The 17,947-nt window shown below is 43.0% G+C and overlaps 2 protein-coding genes across 6 annotated transcripts; both read right to left on the bottom strand.

The window, feature by feature from the left end:
- Positions 1 to 716: 716 nt before the first annotated feature.
- On the bottom strand, positions 717 to 8,133 carry safb (scaffold attachment factor B). 3 transcript variants are annotated; one of them, XM_082524184.1, is made up of 21 exons: positions 7,857 to 8,133; positions 7,463 to 7,559; positions 7,145 to 7,209; positions 6,845 to 7,048; positions 6,699 to 6,758; positions 6,573 to 6,612; positions 5,339 to 5,765; positions 4,909 to 4,952; positions 4,714 to 4,823; positions 4,465 to 4,614; positions 4,063 to 4,151; positions 3,789 to 3,838; positions 3,607 to 3,692; positions 3,347 to 3,489; positions 3,047 to 3,197; positions 2,710 to 2,906; positions 2,440 to 2,608; positions 1,983 to 2,056; positions 1,842 to 1,900; positions 1,705 to 1,759; positions 717 to 1,613 (listed from the first exon to the last, which is right to left on the bottom strand). In XM_082524184.1, the coding sequence occupies exons 1-21, from the start codon at positions 8,007 to 8,009 to the stop codon at positions 1,493 to 1,495; spliced, it is 2,544 nt and encodes an 847-aa protein (XP_082380310.1). In that variant the 5' UTR covers positions 8,010 to 8,133; the 3' UTR covers positions 717 to 1,492. The 3 variants fall into 3 exon arrangements, with proteins under 3 accessions (XP_082380310.1, XP_082380309.1, XP_082380311.1); XM_082524183.1 differs by having other exon boundaries at positions 6,845 to 7,060; positions 7,857 to 8,132; XM_082524185.1 differs by having other exon boundaries at positions 3,092 to 3,197; positions 6,845 to 7,060; positions 7,857 to 8,131.
- A 624-nt stretch (positions 8,134 to 8,757) lies between these two features.
- Positions 8,758 to 17,947, bottom strand: malt2 (MALT paracaspase 2). Of its 3 annotated transcripts, none has more exons than XM_082523964.1 (17): positions 17,600 to 17,947; positions 16,930 to 17,084; positions 16,590 to 16,756; positions 15,341 to 15,471; positions 15,037 to 15,181; positions 14,768 to 14,955; positions 13,537 to 13,633; positions 13,286 to 13,336; positions 12,911 to 12,991; positions 12,617 to 12,820; positions 12,283 to 12,460; positions 12,127 to 12,201; positions 11,869 to 11,996; positions 10,198 to 10,347; positions 9,945 to 10,102; positions 9,645 to 9,782; positions 8,758 to 9,467 (listed from the first exon to the last, which is right to left on the bottom strand). In XM_082523964.1, the coding sequence occupies exons 2-17, from the start codon at positions 17,064 to 17,066 to the stop codon at positions 9,024 to 9,026; spliced, it is 2,472 nt and encodes an 823-aa protein (XP_082380090.1). In that variant the 5' UTR covers positions 17,067 to 17,084; positions 17,600 to 17,947; the 3' UTR covers positions 8,758 to 9,023. The 3 variants fall into 3 exon arrangements, with proteins under 3 accessions (XP_082380090.1, XP_082380089.1, XP_082380091.1); XM_082523963.1 differs by having other exon boundaries at positions 17,535 to 17,920; XM_082523965.1 differs by lacking the exon at positions 17,600 to 17,947 and adding an exon at positions 17,307 to 17,506.

The following is a 17,947-nucleotide window of genomic DNA, read 5'->3' as shown; positions in this document are numbered from 1 at the left end:
ATTATTGTAGGGTCTACTGTACAATATAAAGCGCCTTGAGGCGACTGTTGTTGTGATTTGGCGCTGTATAAATAAAATTGAATTGATAGTTTGATTTATACCACTATCCATTTAGGTTATATGTATGAATCCAGTCAATAATAAAACAGCCAAAAACTTGGGTTTCCTCCTGTAAAAATAATTAATTTCAACAGTAAAACTGTTCTGTTTGCTAGTGAAGGACCCAGTTACTCAGACCTGAGTGTCCTCCTAGTTGGTGGTTGCTAAAATGATTGCAAAGTGTACAACGCTGCTCTGAAAACTTCTGATTGCTCAGGTCGACAGGTTTCACCTAACAAGTTGGGAAATGCACATTTTAGCCAGGCGTCAAAGCTTGTTTTATGACATAATTTTTCTGACCACATATCTGTATTAATTTCCATTCATAACCTTCTTTAATAATAATCAGGCCTCATACCGCTTCATTTCTGAGAGCCACGAGGACTGTTTCATAAACTAGGACAGGACATTTTCACTGCCATGTCCAGTAACTGTTGGTGCAATTTTATTTGCAAAAGCTAAATAAGCGAGTACCACTGATGCCACAATATCTTTAAAAATCTGACAAAGATAATGCGCATGTGCATTGTACAGTTTTATACCCGCGGCCCGAGCTTCTGTGCCACCGAGCGGCACAGAAAAGGTTTTAAAAACATCCACAAAACTAGAAAGACATTTGAATCACGACCACACATTTAATTCTAGAATTTATCACAAGTCTAAAAGGAAAACTAGAAAAACAAAAACGTTACAAGCAAGGAGAAACAAAGTGTGACATTTAATTTTAAAACGCTTTCATCTGCAACAAACTTTCACTGAGCATCTTTTTAAAAATGACGAGAACCTGAAACTCAAATTATTTTCAATAAAGTTTCATCAAAAAACAAAACAACAAGAAGAAGAAAAAAAACCTTCTAAGGGCTTGGATACAGAAAGGAGGCTTGTGAGGTTAGGTCCAGGAACTCAGGCGTCTAAAGCCTCTTTCAGACATGCGCTCTTCTTCATTGAACTGACGGCAACAACGTATCAGCATCCTGATCACTCGTCCTTAAAAGACAAAAAATAAAAATGTGGAAATCTGTCTAGGTCAAACCTAGAAACATCCATGTATTATTGAAGCCAGCAATATTACATATCACATGTCTGAAAAGGGTTTAATAAACATCTGAATTTATTTTACACGCACGCACACACACACACTCACGCCAACTTGCGGATGCATAACAGCTGTGATGTACAAACAAGGTAGGGCTGTATGATAAATACACTATCACTGTATCACAAAAGGATAAACACACTTCCATCGAAAATCGATGGGAATTGTGCCAAAAAGGGGAAAAAAAAATCCTGAATTTAAAAAAATGATTTTTTTCTTTTCTTCTTCTTCTTCTTTTTTTTTTTTTTTACAAAAACAACATAACCACATCATTACACAACCGTCTCCAGACAGGCATCAGTAACGGCGGCCGAAAGCTCCGCCCTGCAGCCCGCTGCCCTGCATCAGCTGGTTCTGTCTGTTAAGCGCTCCGGACAGAGACTGAGATGTTCCCGTGTTCATGTAGCCGCCACGGCCTCTGAAATCAAAGACACACCGACATCAGCTCTGTTGTGAAACCAGCGAGGCTAGCTGCAAACAAAGCAAGACTGAATGCAGAAGCTACTCACCCAGCCATTCCTCCTCGTGTCATGTGGCTCTGTCCTGGGATAGCTCCATCCCGACCTGGAATTAAAAAAAGAAGAAAGATCCAAGTTAAGACAGCAGTGCTTTTATAGCTAATACCTTAAAGTGCAGGTTGACCTACCTTGCCAGGGTCTGTCTCCATCCATCTTACGGTTAGAATCCCAGTCACGACCGCCCTCCCTAATAAGACAGGAAAACGGCATTAGTGGACTATAAAAGTTGCTTATTGCGCTTGAAAAGAAGCCAACAGAGTGATATTCACCTGGGATTCATGCGCTTGTCATAGCCTCCACCCCAGGAGTCTCTTCCGTCTCTGCCGTGTCTTTCTGAGAAGTGCTGCAAAAGGACAAGACAGCTGAAATTTTCATATTCTCACATGCGTCTGCATATTCTACACACTAAAAGTTCAGCGTTTAGTGGCTTTTGCTGTTAGTTAAAGCTCTGAACCACAGCAACATATCAATACTGTGGGAGCTCACTTTAAAGAGCACTCGTGTTTGATATCCACACGCCAGGCCTGTGAAGCTGCAGTGCTCAGCTCAACTGTGTTTTATTTAACTTAAGTGGCTTTGCCGGTGTCCATGTTCCACATCTAGACTTCAACATGCAGAGTTTAGGAGTCAGGGTGGTGCCAACAATAAATATTTGTGGTTTTTGTAACTCATGGTGTTTCTTTTCCTAACAGAATAATATCTGGGGGGAGGATGCAGGGTTCTTACCTGACCATCTCTGTCAGCACCCATATTACGGGTGTTGTCCCGCCTGTCCATCATCATGTCGTCTTGGTAACGTCCCCTTTCTCTGTGATCAAAATCCTGATAGCGACCGAAGTCTGAGCGGCCGTAACGGTCATCCATGGCCATACGCTTATCAGGCCAGTCATCCTTCCTAAAAAGGAACCACAAAAACCACGAGGATCGACCAGTGAGCAAAGCTGTATCCAGCAGATAAACGCAGCATGCATCAGTGTCACACACACGTCACTGTACCTGCCGTCCATGTCGTAAGGCCTCTTAACGGGGCGCCGCTCCTGTTCATAGCGCAGCTGCTCCTGCTGCCGTCTCAGCTCCTCGCGCTCCCTGAGGATCCTTTCCTGCTCTCGCCGCCTTTCGTACTCAATGCGTAGCCTTTCACGCTCCAGGAACTGACGCTCCATGCGATCTGCGTCGAGGCGCTGCTTCTCAGCCTGCAAATGAAATCATTTGATTACAGTTAATTCATACATTTTTTAGAACTAACAGGGATTAAGGTGAGAAGTGTTTATATGGGAGGAATGAAAGAAAATGTAGTGATTATGTGCAGAGTGCATCGGATTGAGAGTTGTACCAAAGGACGCATATTTGGAGGCAGAGAGGAGTCATGTGACGATACCTCCAACCAGTGTCTCTTCTTCATCAAGTGGTTTCGCTCCTCCCTCTCCCGGAAGAGACGGATGCGCTCACGCTCTCGGTCAGGTCGGAATTCCCGATTGCGATCACTGAATGAAAAAAGAAAAATCAGCTGATATTTATTATCCGATCAAAACCTGAGCTAACTGCTAATATATAGAAGTGTCTTTATGAATACATTCTGTGTTGTTAAGCTCCATGATGGGCTAAGTGTTATTTCTGTATTCATGATCCTTACGTGAATCTGCGTCTCTCGACCTCTCTGATCTCCCTCTCCCTCTGCCTTTGTCTCTCCCTCTCCCTTTGCTCCTTAATCTGATCAAATGACAAGATGTCTTTCCTCTCCTTACTCGAAGAAGTTCGGTCCCGACTCTTGGTGCTCTGAAGAAAGAGCAGAAGAGTGTGAAGACGGGCATGATCTAACCACTTCATGCATCAACAAAACAACACTGATTAAGAGGGAGATGGCAGTTTACAGGGTCATTAATCATTACTTACCCTCTCCTTGCTTTTGCTTTTGGTTTTGACACTGATAACAGGCTCTCCCTTGGACTTGTCCATAACTACAGTCCTCTCATTTCGTCCTGTCAAACAATCAAAATTATTAATGTCAAGTATGTAATAAAGGTTGTTTTTTTTTTTTAATCATGTCCAGGTGGAAATTCTAACACATCTCACACCTTTGCCATCTTTTCCTTCTCCCTCAGACTTCTCATCCTTTCCATCAGACCTGCAGAAACATCCATATTGTCAGAAATCATTGAACAGTTAACCTGATCCTTATCTTGGTTTATACAAAGGGCTAAATGTCTGACAAACTACCCAGACACATGGCATGCTAAAAATATAAATACACCTGTGATATTTAAAACCTCACTGGGCCAAATTTTCCCAGCAAAAGAGGCACTTTTAGCGATATCACTCAAACACAAGTCAACGGTCTGGCAGTCTTACTTGGAGTCAGTGGAGTGTCTCCTGTCAGTGCTAGACCTCTTGGGGTCGTTCTTGTCAGCTGGCTTCTTCCCTGCAGGTTCATTTTTAGCCTGCAATGTTTAAACGGGAACACGTTTATTCACAAGACCAAGCTCAACATCAGCGTGTTTAAAGAAACAAATACCTCTGCCTTCTCTACAGCTTTCTAATTACTTCAGATCATTTCTAATCTTTGCCATTTCCAACCATTTTATTTGCTGCATGTTTTTTTTATTTAGAGCTAACACTTTAGTCTGATTACAACCATCAGTTTAACAAAGTTTTAGGCATTGCAATACAACTAAACAGAAAACAGACTGCTGCTTCCAAATGATCAGACTGTCAGATGAAATGTTAGTTACTTCTCCTTCTCCCCACACTCACCCGCTCCACAGAGATCATCCTGCCATGCAACTCGGTCCTGTGAAGGTGGCTGATACACTTGGTTGCTTCCTCTGTGGATGACATGGTGACAAACCCGTAGCAGCGAGCCCCGGGACTTTTGGCATTGGTCACCACCTTAGCTCCGACAACCTGCAGGACATTTATAAAGCCCATAAATATTATTTTTGCGTCCATGCAGAAAGTAACTGTCTGGTGACACTGGTGAGAGACTGTTTTCAATCGACTAACCTTGCCATATTTGCTGAAAAGCGTCTTCAGATCAGTCGCTCTGGTAGTGGAAGAGAGGCCACTGACCCACAGATTCCTGCTGCTGCTTGCTGCGGCCCCAGCTCCAGCACCTACACATGTGCACCATAAAATTAATGAGCACACAGCCACTGAAAACAAGACCACCAAGACAAAGAAGCCATTTGATTTACTCACCCTTTTCATCCTTCGACTCGGTCTTGCCATCTTTCTCCTCAGAGCTAAAGAAGAAGGGGAAAAAAAGCCATCAACCTACAACGGTGAGGATGTTGGCGAGGACATCCACGATCTTCTGGCACACATGTTTGTATTTCTGTTATATAGCATCTCTCATTGCCTACAGCGATCAACCCAACATGTACCATAGTGCAGTGATGTATTGGCGAATAAATGGAGTTATATCCTCTGGCAATCCGAATAGTTAGGTTTTTAATGGATAATAAAGTGGGACAGGTGAGTGCAAGGAATGAAAAATGGGGGAACCAAAACAAAACAAATGTACAAAACGTTTTTACCTCCAAAAGAGCATCCAAATTTTGCTAGCACAAAGGGGCCAAAGCAACAGAGATAACCATTTTTGGTTTCTAGTATACAGAAAGCAACAAACCTCTTTTTCTGATCATCGCCCTCTACAGAAGAGGACTCTTTCAGTGTCGAGGCTGAATCCGCAGCAGCTTTCTCTTCTGTCTTCTCATCCTCCTCAACCTTCTTAGCCCCCGTTTCTGAATCAACAGTTTCAACCTCGCCGCCCTGTTTGCTTACACTAACAGCCTGCGACATTTTGTTTTCACCGTCAAGTGTCTCTTCTGGGGCGTTCTGTTCCTCCCCAACCTCTTTGGGATCAGTCCCCACAACATCCCCGCTGCCCTCCGCATCTCCAGCGGCAGTCACGTTGGACTGGGCACCTGTGTCGGACACACTTTCTTCCCCTCCGGCGGTGGCTCCTTGGTCTTCTTCAGGGCTCGTCTCGTGGCTCTGGTGTTGATCTTCGTTATGCGGCTCAGATAAACAAGACCCGGCTACTTTGTCATTTTCTACGGATTTAACAGGAATAGAATGGCACATAGTTTAATCACTTCTGAAACACATCAATGGTTAACGAGGAACTGGCAAGGCCTGGATTAGGAACGTCATGACCACTGGCCTGTGCTCTTAGAACTATGTATTAAAACGATGGCCCTAAAGAGAGACTGGAAAAGGGCCCAAAGGCTGTTGGGACAACCGAGCAACTAAAGGGGCTAAAACTCATTTCTCAAGCTCAACCACTTCACTCTTTTCACCTGATCCAAGACAGACAAAGAGTAGAGTGCTGAAGAGAGCCACAACATCAGCAGTACACCGGAGGCTCGCTGAACTCCATCTTCTTTCAGCCTTTGAGACTTTTCCAGCGTCCATTGGTAGTGAGCAGACCTTCAGCTCAAGTCCAGCAGTTTCTTATCCAGCTGATTTATGATTCACCGTCTTTAAAAAGTCGTAAGAGTTGACAAATCTTGATGCATCTTCTTTGCCTTGACCTTCACGTGGCAACCTAGAAACACTACAATCACCTGCACAGCTTAAACCTCCCTCACCTTGAAACTGAATTGCTGGCAGTGTGAATCAACTTGTTAACCACAGTCACGTGAGCGTGTGAGAAGATATATGGTAACTTGACCGATATTTACAAATGAACAAAGAAAAGATCATATGTGGCTAAACAAATTTCAACACCAAGTCAGCAATTCCCTTTGGGCTTCCAGTCTCTCTTGTTGGTTGAAACTAAACAAAGTGTTTGCATTTTCAAGCTTAACACTGCACATCTACACCTCAACCTTATGATGAGCCAATTTCTTTTACAGTACCTGTTTCTTCTTTTGTGTCGTCAGCCTCTGGATCCTGAGCCTTTAACACAGAAAATTATGTCTCGTTCAAAACGTTATCGTGTTTTAACAGGCTCTGCAGGCGTAAGAAATACTTAGTAAACCTACCACATTGGCTGCTGAAAATGTTGCATCTTCATCCTTATCCAGCATCTCAAATTCATCCATCTGTTAAAATATATTCAAATAAACTAACATTAAAACAGAGTTACAAGTAAAGATTTAGCAGACAGGTTTCTAGTATTATCTCTCACCTCTGGACCTCTCGTGTCTTCTTCTGACTCGAGTGCCCTGTAGTCATTTTCTTCATTCATCCCCGAGTCGTCCTCTCTGTAAAAGTTCTCGCTTCCATACTCGTCATCTTCAGCCGGTATTCCGTTGTCATTGTCAGTCTCATCCAGAATGTTCATGTCAAGGATGTCCATGTCCTGCATGTTCTCATGTTCATGCTCATCCTCCTGATTATCCTCCTGATGAGACAAAGACGTTTTTAATACATCAGCCGTAGCATCCAAACTGGAGGAAAAGCAAGATAATCCTATCAATAAACTTACGTGGCCATCGCGGGAATCCTCCTCCATAGTGCCATCCTCCGGTTCATCGTTCTCCTGCTTGGTATCTAAAGAAAATACACTTTAGTTTAGTCTTCGCCTGATTTTGACAGGCGTCTAAATCTCTCCCACGCATATTCTGTTACCCTTGCTCTTGCTATACTCTTCTTTTATAACGAAATACCGTAATTGTTCACGAATGCTGCACAAGCACGAAATACAACGACATGACATATTACGTGCCACCTGCCTTGCAGAAGCCTCTCGGGCACAGCAACAAACGGAAAACATTGTGTTTTAAGAGCTTGCTGCAAACCTTACCTCTGGCAGCGCGTTTAGGTGTGACGTTGGCCTTTTTGGTGGTCAACTCCGGAGCGACGATAATCTCGTCCGGATTCCCACCCTCTTCCTCGATTGCCTGTTTGTCAAGAGCACGGCAAAAACGCTTTACAGGTTGTACATTCAAGCAACAGTTGAAATAAAAAACATGTCAAATAGGTGAATGCACGCAAATTAGCGGCATTAGCGAGTTATTTGGTACAAGCGCATGCTAGCACTTAGCATACATTTAGGGTCAACGGCCTCGTAGCGTAGTACGCTCGAAATTTTGCGGCTGTGTGAGCGTCAAACTAAACTTCTATAATGCAGGCCTTTATGTGCATTTTAAGCATTGTTATTCAGCGACTGGCTGTTTAAGGGACTGTAAAATTCAGACCTTTTTAAGACGCTCTGATAGCACGCTCTTCACGCCCGTCGTGTCCAGGTTTCGTTTCTTCAGCTCGGCCTTCAGGTCTATGACCCGCAGCTCCGACAGTTTGCGCACTTCTGCACCCTCCGGCACCTCCACATCTGCTGATGGGTCAGCCATCGCAAGACACGGGAAAATATCTCTTCAGCTTGCAATAGTAATAATAATATTCCTTCAAAGAGCCGTGTTTACTGGCGCCGCACAACGAATGGAAGCAGCGGGATTACTAAATTACTGCAAAATGGCGGATGCTGCAAGCAGAGGTGGTGACGACACAGCGCAGGCGCAGTGCAGCGATAGTGCGGCGACTGGCACCAATCAGCGACAAGGATCTGATGGCCGGGAGAGCGCAGAGTATAGTAAAGTAAGCAGCTGCTGTTATTCATGCAAGCGTTAAAACACAGACAGCTATTTTAGTTAGGAGCTCTTCTTTTCTGCTCCCATCATCTTCATCCTTCTTACCCTACCTCTTACATCCTCCTCTGTTACACCAAACATATCCACTCGCTCCACCCACTCCACCCTACCTGCACTCTTTTTCACATGTTTTGTGCACTTTCCCTTGCTTTGGATGGTTGACCCCAAGTATTAAAATTCTTCCTCCTTCACTGTTACACCTGTCTCCCTCTCATTCACACACTGCTGACTTTTATTCCTTTTCTCTCCAGTGCATACCTGCACCTCTCCAGGCCATCTTCCACCTTCTTCCTATTCGTGTCATCTTTGAACGTCATAGTCCATCTCTGCAAGCAAGAATGATCTCAGATGTAATCTCACCCCCAACTTAAACCCATATGTCCCTCCAGCTGCACCTCACCACTGTCTTACTGTCTTCATACATTTTTTTCTAATGCATGTTACAAAAAGGTTAAAGGTATAAAGTTTATGCTTTATTCTCCTGTTTTGAAGGCAGTCTTTGGGTTGCATAACATTGTTACAAATCCATAATAATAAAAAAAAACATTACACAACTTAATGCATAGTTAATACAAAGATCAGAACTTAAACGGCCCCCATACAGTCCGGGCCGAATTTAAAGAAATGCCATATTAACAGGACTTGTCTGTCAAGCTTTCCACACATTCATGATTTTGTACTGCCGATTTATTAGTGGGTAGAGGCTGAATCTCAGTCTCAGTAAGAATGAAAATTGTACATGTCACTGAACTTGTAGTTTGAGTCATTTACTTTACTGTGGGGCAAACTTTTGCTGGCAACAAGAGGTCGAGGGTTATCTAGTATTTCAGGACTGTCAGTCTCCTCTGGCACATTGGCACTCCTGGGTGATGTCGGGGAGCCACCGGTGAAAGACACACTGGCACTTTGTGCATGATGTGACCATGTGTTTGAGGCTGTACCAGTCAGGGACAAGTCTTCACCAAAGGAGGAGCATCCGGGAACGTTAAAAGAGTCGAGGCTGAAGGACGAGGAGGCAGAGCTGACGTGAGCTGCTCGGGGTTCGTGGAGATTGAGTTTGGAGACCAGTGGTTTGCCGACTGTTACTTGCTGCCTTTCTTGCACTTCCTCATCCATGTTGGAGTAGGTGTAATGAAGGCATATTGTGAATGTGAGCTCCCTCTATAAAGACAGTAAAAAGCACAATTTGTTTTGGGGTTCTTTTTAGCAGTTATGAAAAAGTATCGGCTTCAGTCTTCCTGATTTTTAAGTGAGCTGCAGCAGGCTTGGCATTGGAAACGACTGCTCTGAGGTCATAAATAGAAGAACTTATTGTAAAAATAGGGAAAAATGACAGACCTTGAGTCTCTGCAGGCTGCGGATGTGCGTGTAGAGACTGTGGGTTTCTGGTGAAGGAAGCTCCTCTTTTATCAATAATAAACAGCCAGCTTCCAGTAGAGACTCCTGATTGCTCTTCTTCAAATCAATGTCCACATCCTGCAAAAGTGATACGAAAACTCTGTAAAGCTCAGTGCATTTTCAATTAGATGCTTGTGCTTTAAGGAGCTGCAGCAGCAAATTTAGTCCTGGGTAAAATCTTGTCTGTTCTGTATTGAATCACAAGCTTTTTAAATCTAAGTGGAATAATGTGTCACACACCTCAGGGAAATCGGTAAGCTGAGCCGAGCAGGAGACTATTTCATCGGGTTTGTCAAGTATCCGAGTGTAGATGACCATGACGTTGGAGAATTCTGCAGCAAATCCAAGCTGAACCTTCACTCCACAGTCAAACTGGAGGTAACGGCTTTCAGGGAGAACTGTGAAATAAATAAATAAATAAATAAATAAATAAATACGAGTAGAAATGTGCCTTTTGAAATATTTCATCATTTCAGTTAATACTTTTTTTTACCATGTGCAATAGCCCACTGCAGGTTTCGAGCTGAAGAGGATGCAGAACACTGAGAAACCTGTATCCTGTCAGTGAGGGAGCGTCTTTCAGAGAGATTACTGCGGAGCTCCAGCGCCTGCCGCCCTCGTGTGATTACACAGCGACCCATGTCTGAGAAGAAAAAACAAGCTTTAATATTGGGAGCACAGATGTGACGTGTCTATTTTTCTGTTGCAGGACATTATTTTTGTTTAAAACACTTTAATAATAGGACTAATATGCATTTTAAAAAGGGTCATAGATGATCTTAGAGCTTTAAATAACTGGAAGAAATCAATTTAATAGTTTTTCTTGCAGGCTGTGTCACTAGATCTTAAATCTGTCATAAGACTAAACAGGCCATAAAATCAACAAATAATTGTAAAGATATTTAAAATAGAAATGATGCATTCGGTTTGCAGTTATAGTTTGCACCATTCAGTGTGGTTTACCCCAAAGGGTTCACAGTTTTTTCATGCTGCAGCATGTATAAGTGGGATATGACTGGACCTGCAACATCCTCCTTGTTAAACAGCATTTAGTGGTCTTTCAGGTTTCTCTTCATATCCACGTTGGCATATTGCTACACCTTGACTCAATCCATCTAAGTCTGGTAAATGTTGCCAATGAGTCAACATGCATGATAAGTACTTACATGAAAAATCAGTGAGTACCTCCCCACTGACCCCCTTGGAATCAGCTTTTCTTCCTCCAATAACTTTGATAAATTACAATGAAGCCATGAAAAAATTTACCTTCGTTCTATGAGCCATTTCCGGGTCACATGCATGTTAAAAACATAAAAGTGGCTTTAATAACGGTGCTCACAGTTCACACACATTACAAAGCTTCACCAAGGGTTCGAGCATCGTGCCAAAATCGAAAGGAATCAGTTTGTTGTTGATGCTCCCAAAGTAGGAGATGGATATGCAAATTTATCCCAGCATTTCAGTAAGTGTCAGGAATAATCATTTCTCACTCCTCACACGACTTTGCAGAATTCCTGCAAAATGAAGGATGTTGAACTGTTTTCACAGTTGAAATAACTTGAAAAGAAAAGCGAATGGACTGTAAGTTTTGTGAAGACGTTTCACGGCGCATCCAAGAGACATCTTCACTTCTAAAACCGTCGGAGGTGTTTAAACCCTGTTGGGGTTATCCCTTAAAAGGGTCGTTGACCCACTATTAATCGCGCTTTATCACATTAGCCAAGACATGTCTCAGTGACACCTTGCCTCATCCTATCATGTGACCCATTATAGTAAACTGACGCAATATTTTGGGGGAGCTTGCAAAGGATCTCAAGACTGCACTGTAGGTGGCCAACAGCTGGTGTCAGTACCCAGCCACTCTGTTCAATGATTGTTATTCACAGTGGACACAAATGGCCCCTTTTACTCCTCTTTCAAATCTTCTGTCTTTGAGTTCCAAAATGTGAACATTGGCATCCTCGAAAGAGTGACCTTTATCCTTTAGGTGCAGGTGTGCAGCTTAGTCTTGTCCTAAGGACTTAAGAAAATCTGCAGGAGCAGTGCGGCACTGCCAGAGCAGTCTACTCTGAACGTGAAGCCAAACTGAAATTAGATATGTTTTTTAAATTTTTTTAGTTGAGGAATATTGCGATTATATCGTACAGATTGTTGAGTGCTCTACCTTCAGCCACTCTGTCGAGCATAACGGTGACCTTCTCGTCTTCACAAACTCGCTTTTTGAGGTAGTGTATGAAGATGCCATTTGACACGTCTTCCCTCTTCACCTCATACGCTTCAGCGTCTACGCATCTAAAAGACAGCAACTTTCACATGAGTTTGACCTTGTAGCCTGAAGTAGAAATACACAATAAGTGCTAGAAAACAACACCCGATACTAAAGAAATTCAAAACTGAACCGCATTTAGGACTGGGAGCTTACGTGGCATAACCAAACACTATATTTGCTGTGACCTTCAGCAGTCCAGGCTGCACGATGACATCATCGTGTGGGTTTCTGAAAAAGAAAACGGACAAACAGATTCAGAGGGTCTGCGCTGATTATAATTTCATTAAATAAAAACAAAACAAAACATACCTTTTGCGACACATGTCCAGCAGGAATACATTAAGACCAGTCTTTTTCTCCTGCATCTTTGTGAGTATATTCTGTACACACAAGCAGTGCTCTGATGTGTAGGAGACCGGAGCGTCAATGGGAACCATGAAGCTGTTTCCATAGTTCTCATAGCCATGACCAGCAAAATATAGCAAACCTTCAGAAGTAAAGAAAAACAGATGCAATTATTTATCCTAGTTGTATTCTTTTTTTAAAATTAAAAGTAGATTTTACAAACACAGTGCTGCATTTATTTTATCAGTAAAGCGCAGCGCAGTCGCTCAAATTGGACAGACGTATGCAGCAGACGTACCGTAGACTCCTTTGTCAAGCAGCAACAGGAACTCAGTAACAGCGCTGTGCATCTCCTGCCAGTTGAGATCGAGCAAAGAAACCACCTTGAAGTCCAACTGTCGAAGAAGGTTGGTCAACTTGTGGACGTCAGAAATGGGAGCACACAGCTGCGTGTGGTAAATGTAGTTCATGTTACCAATCAGAAGAGCGACTTTGTCTGTGGCTGTGGACAGGAAGAGAATGAGCAGTGAAATCCACCACAAATCGACAAAAGTAAGACTCGGTATTTGTCTGTTTGCTTGCGTAAATTCACCATAAACGTCCTTGGCAGATGGGGGCGAACTGGCTAGCGGATGTGTTCCTGGTAGGTAGGTTTTGTGGACTTCCTGTGACTCTGAGAACACCAAAAGAAAAAAACATGCTGTGTTATCTGATAACTAACAGTTTGTTTAACATCTCGTTTTCACTTCTGTAAAGCCTGGTAACCAGACTTACTGTGTACTTCACATTAACCCAATTAACCACAGCTATCAGTAGCTGTTTTTTAGGTTACACATGCACACTATCTATAAATACCACTTTTTAATTACCTGTTATATTTAAAAAGAGGAATCAAAGTCAGACAGGACATAGGAATTACAATACTGCGGTAGTTCCTCTAAATATTCTACCAGAAATTAAAGAGTACCTAGACCGCGGTCAACCTCTACCCAGGAGGCGTCAGTGACAGAACTGGGGCCTGCATGAAAGGGGAAAACAGTTACCACAGCACGGTACTGCGATTTTGTAACTATACAAATGTGAAGTGTCAGACTTATTGTAATGTGCTTTTACTTATTTACTTCATGCAAATATATAAACATTTTAACATTAAGAGCTTACTAAATTTTCTCATTTATGTTTACATTCCTAATTTAGAAAATACAAACAATGGCTCACCGATGGTGACTGTTGCCGTGCTGCTCCACACCTCGTGATACAAATTGAACACCTTGCAGGTGTACTCTCCTCTGTGTGCTGTGGTCACACATGGGATCTGCACAGATACAAAACATACGCCACATAGAGCATTAAGCTGACATCAAGCTACAACCTGCAGAGACGGAAAATGAATGTGGAAGTGCTATAAACTTGTAACTCCTAAGTGAGTATGGGCACAAAAGTGATTCCCGGTACATGGAGTGATTTGGATCCTTACTGATAGTCACATCCCTCGTGGGAGACCAAAAAGCCATCACGTGACAGCCAAAATGTAAATATTTAGGTTTTAAAATGCAGAACCCAGAAACCAATAGATGCTCACGTGCCTATCTCCATCTTTTATATACAGTCTATAACCGATATAACAATCAGCTGCATTTTAATGTCAAAGTTTTAAAAAAAATTAAAGGTGTTGCAGACATGTGACATTTTGTTACAAATGTTAAATGGACTGATTCTTATATTTATACTTTACTTGAGTAGAAGACGTCTTTTTGCTTTCTATCCAACACTCACCGAGGAATGCATCTCAGGGTTCAGTATCTTACCCAAAGAAACTATGGCATGCAGACTGGAGCAGACAGAGATTGAACTAGCAACGTTCCGATTAGTAGATAAACTAGAATACTTGCTCTATCTCCTGAGCCACCCAATTTAGGATCAAGTGAACGAGGTTCCAGTCACAGAGGTCACGCAGTCGCCACCCATCCAGTAAGCGCTGGTGGAGGTTGATATCAGTTGCTCGGGAAATTATTACTAAAGCCCAGGTCACACAGACCAGTCAGTGAACTCCCAGGAACCGCTTGCCACTAGGGAAAAATGTATTTTCCTTATCTGGTTGATAAAAATTGCTTGGATGGACATGACAGATGTGTCTACAAGCATTGCGCAGTTAATCTGTGATGTTGAGTCATAACTTCTGCTTTTAGGTGAATATGGTATTCTCTCTGCAACAAATTTCATTCCCCACACAGCTCCAGGACCCATCGCCACATAGTTGTTTTCCATCCCAACTATATCCACATGCACAAAAATACCCGTCTTTCCATCGCAAATGGTGAATATATCATATCCAGTGCGCATGACGTCACATGTAAATCCACCGTGCTCTTTAAGTGAATATAATTCAGTAGTTTTCATATCCAGTAGAGAAGCAGCTCTGTGCAGCATAGCTGTGCTGCTTACTTACCCTGAGTGAGCTCGTCTTTTGTTGTGGCATGGGCACTTTGTTGTGGTACCACTCATACTGTGCAGGTGGGTTTCCCTCTGCAGTGCACTCCAGGACTAGAGTGTCCCCCTCAGAGGCTGCCTGGGACTGCGGGCGCTGGATGATATGCAACCCGCTCACTGAACCTGGAAACAGACTGCTGCTGCAGCCTGAGAAAATTCACCAAAACATTACATGACATGCTGAAAGATAAATTAAAACAACGTCAGAGAAGCAGAAGGAAGAAGAACCTGCAGAGATGATCAAACGAACTTGAGCCCACTTGGAGAAAACAAATTTCTCTCCATGGCTTATCCTGCAGATATAGTGACCCTGGTGGGTGGGGCTTAAAGGGCAAAGAACCAGTTCTGAGGAATTTCCTGATTCCCCCAAAATCTATAAGACAAAAGAAAAAAAAATCAATATGCATAAGAGTTCATAGCTGAAACTGTATTAAGATATTAAGATGGCAAGCTATCTCATTGGCTCTGCGGGTTTATGCAGGAATCTTTTCCCTTCTTTTTATAGTCCATTAATCACAAAAATTTCAGTGACCTCCTGTTTGCCTTTGAACCACTGGTAGCCGAGTCCGGGGGGACCAGAGGCCCTGCAGGTCAATACCACATTGCTCCCAGGTGCGGCTTCCTGGGACTGCGGCTGCACTGTGATCTGAATCTGCTCTGCCACTACCACACAAACACACAACATGAGCAAATCATCAGATTTATGACACGTGCAAAACGACCAATACTGCTGTGCATATGTGAGTAAATCAGACTCATTGTAAATCAGTGGGCTCGTGCTTGCTGTTTACAATCTGCATACTACCTGCATACGGACACACCCCCATTTCTTTATATAGGGGAAACAGTTTACCTGAAGATGAAGTGGAAAGAGTTGTGATGTTGTAAGAGAGAAGCATACATCGCCGAGGCAAAAAAGAAGGAAAAAATGCGACTGGGGAAACTTAAATAATGGTGTCTGAAGTCTGAGGAGGTAGCCAGAAAAGGGGCAGCTTTCCAAAGAGGTTACACAGGCGTGATTACTCCAATTACTGGCTGAAATAACGAGGGCGCCGAATTACTTTTCCCTTGAGATGCTCACTAAAAGTTAAACTTGATATGAGAAGACTAACAGGGTATAAGAAAAATAAGAAAATGGGTAGAGGGAAAGGAGCATGTGATCTGTCAGCCGCAGATGATAAACTTACTTTATGAAACTGGACTGTAAGTGACGAATCCAGTATAGCCAGAAGTCATGTTTAATTAAAGATAGGATGAGATAAGAGATACTGGAATGTATCTTTTACATTTAAATGTGTTTAAATGTAAAGGTTAAAGCCTATACTTTACCATTAAGCATTCTGTTTTCTTTACAAGTCATTTTATTTTTAAATGTTGATGTATTTTGGGGAATTTTGTGGCTTATGGGGTTCTGGAAAACTGTCTGTAATTATCAGGGTTGGGGTTAGCCTTATTATTCGTAATAGTAGTATTTCAGTATTCATTTACGCACAGATTTGTGTGTATGCCCTGTTAGTAAATGAGGGTCAGTGGGTTTACTGTAGTCAAATGGCCTCCACAGTCACATGATTGAGATGACAGTTACAGTCATTAGAATTAAGGTAGTTCTGAAGGCAAAACTAGTGAGGTGTACCTAATAAAGCGGCTTGTGAATGTGTGTTTTACAGTTACGTGGTCTAAACAGGACTGTGTCTTCCTCCTGTTTATAAGGAAACAGTAGGCAACAGTAGCAGTAAGAAACAGACTTTGCATATATAACAGCCCAGTGACTTCTCCTTTACCTGCAGTGGTGAGGAACTGCACAGCTTCCTGGTGCTCCATCTTCCTCAGGCAGTGGAGCAGGAAGTCCAGGGAGCAGGAACGCTCAGCCAGTAATGTCAGCATGGTGCGTGCCGGGCTGCCTGCAGCAGTCAGCACCTGGAGAGAACAGCTGGTCAGCTCCCGCTCACTGCAGGAGACAGGGCAGTGTGTGATGTTAGCAGATGGTGGCATAGTCAGTCTTGAGGGGGATCCATAACCCCCCATAACCACACACCATACAGTAGAGACACGGCTTAAGTTTTAGAAACTGTGAATAAAGCGTAAAGCTACCACCTTCACGTGATGCCTTCAAGGTCTCACCTGCAGCGGAATTTCGGCTGCTCGGACACCGCGTTAGCTAGCTGCCTCCATCCACAGGTGGAGTTGTCCAACATCTTTGCCAGCTTAATTAGGATTTCGTCGCTGAGAGTACCGATGCTCCTTTTCCACTCCTCCATCTTCGTAATTCTTCACTACTAACAAAGCAGGACATCGAATTTAAACTTTAGGAGCTAAAATCGCCGAGTGACTGCGCAGTCGCGGTTTCTCTAACGCTTCTACCTCGAGGTGTGACTGACAGCGGTGATCTACAACATTGCTTTGATTGTTGAATGAATGCACTACTTATTCGCCTACGGAGCCGAAACGCCACTAACCTACGGGTTGTAAACACAGCCTCGGGTTTTCCCGTTTCTTACTTTATGAAAATCCGCCTATAACTGCACACGCCCGCGGATCATAGCACCGCCGGGAAGCAGGATGAAGACTTAACAACGAAACCCCCCGAAATTGAACTGAGTTGAACTCATACCAAACTATCAAGACGTCCATTAATAGCTGCGCCAAGTGCCGCTTCCGCTATTTTGCGCTACTAAAACCTTAGTTTTTGGGGGGATTTTAAGCCGTTAAATGAGCGCTCGACTTACCAGATTTACAACAAACCGGTGTTCAAATCTCAGATACATAGAAAGAGGAACAGAGTTACTTTTACATTAACGAGATAGATGATGCATCGTGATACAATCACTCTTCCAATCTTGCATGATTTGTTCCCCAGATGAGTCGCTTCTCATTTCGGTTCCTCGTTTCTGCAACCCCTGCTGCGCGCAGTCATTTGCATGAAGCGTTTTTATGGCAACACCACCACTGTAGCTAGTATTTAAAGATCAGCGCAATAACTATTACAAACTGCGACCCAGAGCTTTTCCTGTGACTTGGGGTTGGGCTGAAAAGCACCGACTTACCAACCGTGAACACAGCTCTACATTACAACCTAAAGTGGTGCCACATCTGGATACCTAATATCAATTAAAGCAATGGGACAAACTCAACTTTTGAA

The sequence above is a fragment of the Aulonocara stuartgranti genome, assembly GCF_965226115.1.
Source record: "Aulonocara stuartgranti genome assembly, chromosome: 23".
NCBI classification, from domain to species: Eukaryota; Metazoa; Chordata; class Actinopteri; order Cichliformes; family Cichlidae; genus Aulonocara; species Aulonocara stuartgranti.
This window is presented reverse-complemented; position numbering and strand designations above follow the sequence as displayed.